We start from the raw sequence: 4,348 nt of genomic DNA, 5'->3' as shown, positions 1-4,348 counted from the left end.
CTGTTATACTGTAGCATCAATACCAGTGATAATAATTAGTGATATTTGATAATAAACCTCTAAGATCTGTTCTCAGAACTCACACTCCTAAACTGTAACTTTCCATAACATATATATTTATCATGTTTAATTCCTAATATGATTTTATTAAATTACATGTTTCTTCAATGGTTTTCTACAATGTGGGGGTCTTCTCTACCTCCATCCCCCTCGGAACATAGTGAAAATCTGGTCTATGGAAATCTCAGTTTCACTCCCACAGATACCAGTCTAGTTTCACTGCCTGGACTGGGCCAGATGTGAGTGGGTGGACTAGTTTTACTGTAACCTCTATGGTGGATTCAAGGAGGGGACTTTCTTACACTGAATAAACCACCATGTAATAGATGACATATAAGATGGGTATTACTAAAGACAGGCATTGACAGTTACTGACATGTGGTCTAATGTCTGAAATCCACATATTTTTCCTTTTCATACAGGGGGGAAGTGGGGGCTGAAATGTTTCTCATTTTAATTTGCAAATGACTTCTGTTACTCAGTGGGGTTACTTTTTATAGGTTTTCAAGACAAATAGTGATCATGATAATTTACTCAGCATACTGATGATGATGATGACAGAACATGTGATCTGAATGATCGCTTTCTAATCATATTGTCACATGCCGGAGTTGATGTCTTCTACTGACTAGTGTTCCATGTCACTGTCTCTTCCCCCTCAGCACCTGCAGTAGGTCCCAGCTGTAGCAGTACAGTCACTGTGCAGTCTGACTGAGGGAGGTTTTTGTACAGCTCTGTATCACTGTGTGAACACCCAGACACTATTGGGGTAGGGGAAACTCTGACAGTAGTAATCTCCTGCATCTTCAGGCTGGACTCCACTGATGGTCAGAGTGAAGTCACTCCCAGATCCACTGGCACTGAATCTAGATGGAGTCCCAGACTGAAGGGTGCTTGTATAGTAAATGAGGAGTTTAGGAGCTCCTCCAGGTTTCTGCTGGTACCAGGCTAGACACTGTTTACCTGAACCACCACAATTCCCATACAGATCACTGCTAGTTTTACACCCCAGAGAGACTGTCTGTCCTGGGAGAACAGCTTTCACAGCAGGAGTCTGAGTCAAAGTGTAGCGCCCTCTGGATTCTGAAAAAAAATATTAGCAAGTACCTCCTTTAACACATCTTGTGTAAATTCTATCATAATTTCAATGTACCAAAGAGTTTAACATAAAACCAAGCAAATACAATTCTCACCTTGAAAGCAGAAAGCAAGTGTCCAGATAAAGATAAAAGTAATGGTTGTTGTGGGTTCTGTTGTCATGAATGACAGCTCTCAGTCATGAAGTGTTAAACTCACAGGGCTATAAACACTCCCAGAGCACTGAAGCATGCACTGCCAATGCAAAGTATCCTCTCTATGCAAATGGTCTTCCGAGGAACAACGAACACCATCAATGCTGAGAAAAGGATTTGTTGCAACGGCTATCTCACCGTGTTATCTAAAAATAACGTATGAGTAAACAAAAAGTAGGTGCCTGTGCTTCCAGAATTCTAGTGGCTACATACTGTGGGGCTCTGCTCCAGACAATCTGTTGAGGATAAAAATAGGATTTGGTCTCATGCTCCCCCCAGTGGTTAGAGATGGTAACAACAGAAACCTCAGCGTTTCGGTGAACCTAGATAGACAGTAACAGAGATGATACAGTATTGACACTTAAGTACCCAAACAGTCAGGCAATCAAACTCCACTCAAAGGAATTTTATCTAAATTAATTCACTTGAGAATAGCCCTAAACGCACAGTGAGTTTGCTAAAACACAAATGTACATAAAATACACAAATATGTACATAATAGCAAGCCTTTTGTTTGGCAAATCATAATGCAAAATCAAGATGTTCAGAATGTCATGTGGTTTTTACCAATTCTTATTAGAGGATTCACTCAAGCCAATCCCTTTAAAAGGTTTTGTTAAGTTCATTGAATAGGTCCCTTTGTCACAACACATATACACTTTCAGTGAAATACATGACAAAAAAACATTCAGATAGTCCATTACACTTAGATTTAAGTACCTATATAAAGGTTAAATACATGTGTCTGATTTCCAACAGAAAGAGTGGGATGGATGTTGAGTCTCTTCAGCAATATCCAACAAAGCAACAGCGCCTCTTTGATAGAATACAGAACCTCTCTGAGAAGAACGCAAGAGACAGGAGAGACACAGGTCATTGCAACTGTTCATACACCTCTTTTCCAGAAGTCATTGTTGAGTCATTATAGCTGTCCTGTGGCGCTACAAAACTGTCTTCAGATGATCCTTAATGCTTCCTCGTCGTCAGATTGGAATAATACTCAGGTTCAGTTGCGTCGCCCTTGTCTGGCACTGCTCTGCTGTTTTCATGAAGCACTGGTCAGCCATCATTTGGGAGATCTCTGTATACATGTGTTCCAGTTCAGTGTTTCCCCTCAGGTCCTCTTGGATTCTGTCACTGCCCCATATGTCGAGGAGGGCTTCAGTCTCCTCAATGCTCCAGGGGAGATCTAGTTCCCATGGTGATGGACAGCTGCCTGATTCTGGAGAGCCCCCCAAAAAAATACACGTAAACAAAGGCCCAACGTTGATAATATAACGTAAAAACAGCATTTACTGTACAGAGATTAAGAGATTGTTTCAGTTACCTGTTCCGTGGACTTGGCCACCTGGGACCTCTCCCATGTCTGTGGCGCCATTCGATTCCTCAGCCAGCGAGTCACAGGATAGATGCTTGTTCCCGAATATTTGCACAAACTGATCGTAGAATTTGCACTCCACATTTTCTCCTCCACTCCTGGGAAAAAAGAACATGCTTATTCCTCATATCTGGTTAGTTTATGAGCTTTGCTTTACTAACATGAGCATGGCAAACCTCTGACCATGAATACAAAACTGTTCCATCAGTATGGCATCTTCATAATCAATTTGCAATTATAAATAGTGGTTATCAATTTCATATCCACATCTTATCCCCCATGGCTTACTGTTTGCTCTCGCAGAACTGGCGGAAGTTGGCCTTTAGCCGCTTCACTCTAGACTGGCACTGTTCGGCTGTCCTCAGGTAGCCCTGGTTGGCCATGGCCTGAGAGATCTCGGTGAAAATGTGTCTGTTTTTGGTGCAGCCCTTTAGATCCTCCTGGACCTCATCACTCCCCCAGAAACTGAGGAGGACCTGGGTCTCACTGTCGCTCCAGGGGAACTTGGAGCCGTCAGTTGGAGGACGGCTAGCTGAAGACAAAGACACCCAATTAACACATTCTTTATAGTGGAAAGGGGTTTAGGTCAGTTGAAATATGACAACTCATAAAACGTTTCAAGGTATGGTATGGCTTTGCTTTACCTTTCCTTTGGTCAACCTCAAGTATAGACTTGCAGACAGCAGCTTCCTCATTGTCTAACGAATCTTCGGCCAAACTGTCGAAGTTGAGCTCCTTCGATAAAATCTCCTCCATCTGGTCATAGAACTTACACTCCCTTGTGGGGAAATGAAAGATTAGACATATGGTTCAGAGGGAATTTCAGTTGGATCATCATATCCTCTGACCATATGTACTATGTAACAATACCAGTGATAAAAACAAGACCGCAATTACATTGTTTATTAATGAGATGAAGTTGAGTAAAGCATTGATTTGATGAAGTAAAGATATCGCATCTCAATTTATATCCGATGTTGTAGTGTAATTTATAAAGTGAATTACTAGACATAAAATAGTAGTTATGAATCCTTTGCACTCACTTGTCATGGTGGAAGCTGGCCTTGAGTCGTTTGATGCGGGTGTGGCACTGCTCAGCTGTCCTTATGAACCCCTGGGCCATCATCCTCCGTGAGATGTACTCAAACACGTGTCTGTTCTTCAAGCAGCCACGGAGGGAGAGCTGCACGTGGTCCTCACCCCAGACCCCCAGCAGAGCCTGGGTCTCCCGATCGGACTAGGGCATCTTTCTGCTGGACTCTGTCACAGCGTAACTGGCTGAGCCCTGGCCTTAAAAAATATATATGTTTTTGGGAGGCTTTAGGTGGCTACTAAGTACATTTATAGAAGATTGATTATTACTAGGGTCCTGATTTGACCTGACCAGGACAAACAACTGTTGGCACTGACACAGGAAAAACACAGGGCCCTAATGACATTAGACTTAGAGGGTAAGGATGATTAGGAGGCACCATACATGTTTCCTGATCTGCTTCCTCAGTGGGATCTGGATTGAAGTCATCACACAAATCAACAATCTCTGCATCGGGGGAGAGAGTGTCGTTGCCAAGCACCGGCTCCAGGAACCTGAAGTATCTGAAAAATAAGGGCTCCCCTC

General features: G+C 42.7%; 1 protein-coding gene across 1 annotated transcript; it reads right to left on the bottom strand.

Annotated features, from left to right (window-relative positions):
• Positions 1 to 2,335: 2,335 nt before the first annotated feature.
• Positions 2,336 to 3,856, bottom strand: LOC311140058 (zinc finger and SCAN domain-containing protein 20-like; the record flags this gene model as incomplete). The annotated part of the gene is made up of 5 exons (XM_084175021.1): positions 2,336 to 2,574; positions 2,680 to 2,828; positions 3,019 to 3,262; positions 3,375 to 3,508; positions 3,774 to 3,856. The coding sequence occupies 5 exons, from the start codon at positions 3,854 to 3,856 to the stop codon at positions 2,336 to 2,338; spliced, it is 849 nt and encodes a 282-aa protein (XP_084031147.1).
• Positions 3,857 to 4,348: the final 492 nt, after the last annotated feature.

This window comes from Coregonus lavaretus, assembly GCF_964263955.1.
Source record: "Coregonus lavaretus genome assembly, chromosome: 13".
Lineage (NCBI taxonomy): Eukaryota > Metazoa > Chordata > Actinopteri > Salmoniformes > Salmonidae > Coregonus > Coregonus lavaretus.
This window is presented reverse-complemented; position numbering and strand designations above follow the sequence as displayed.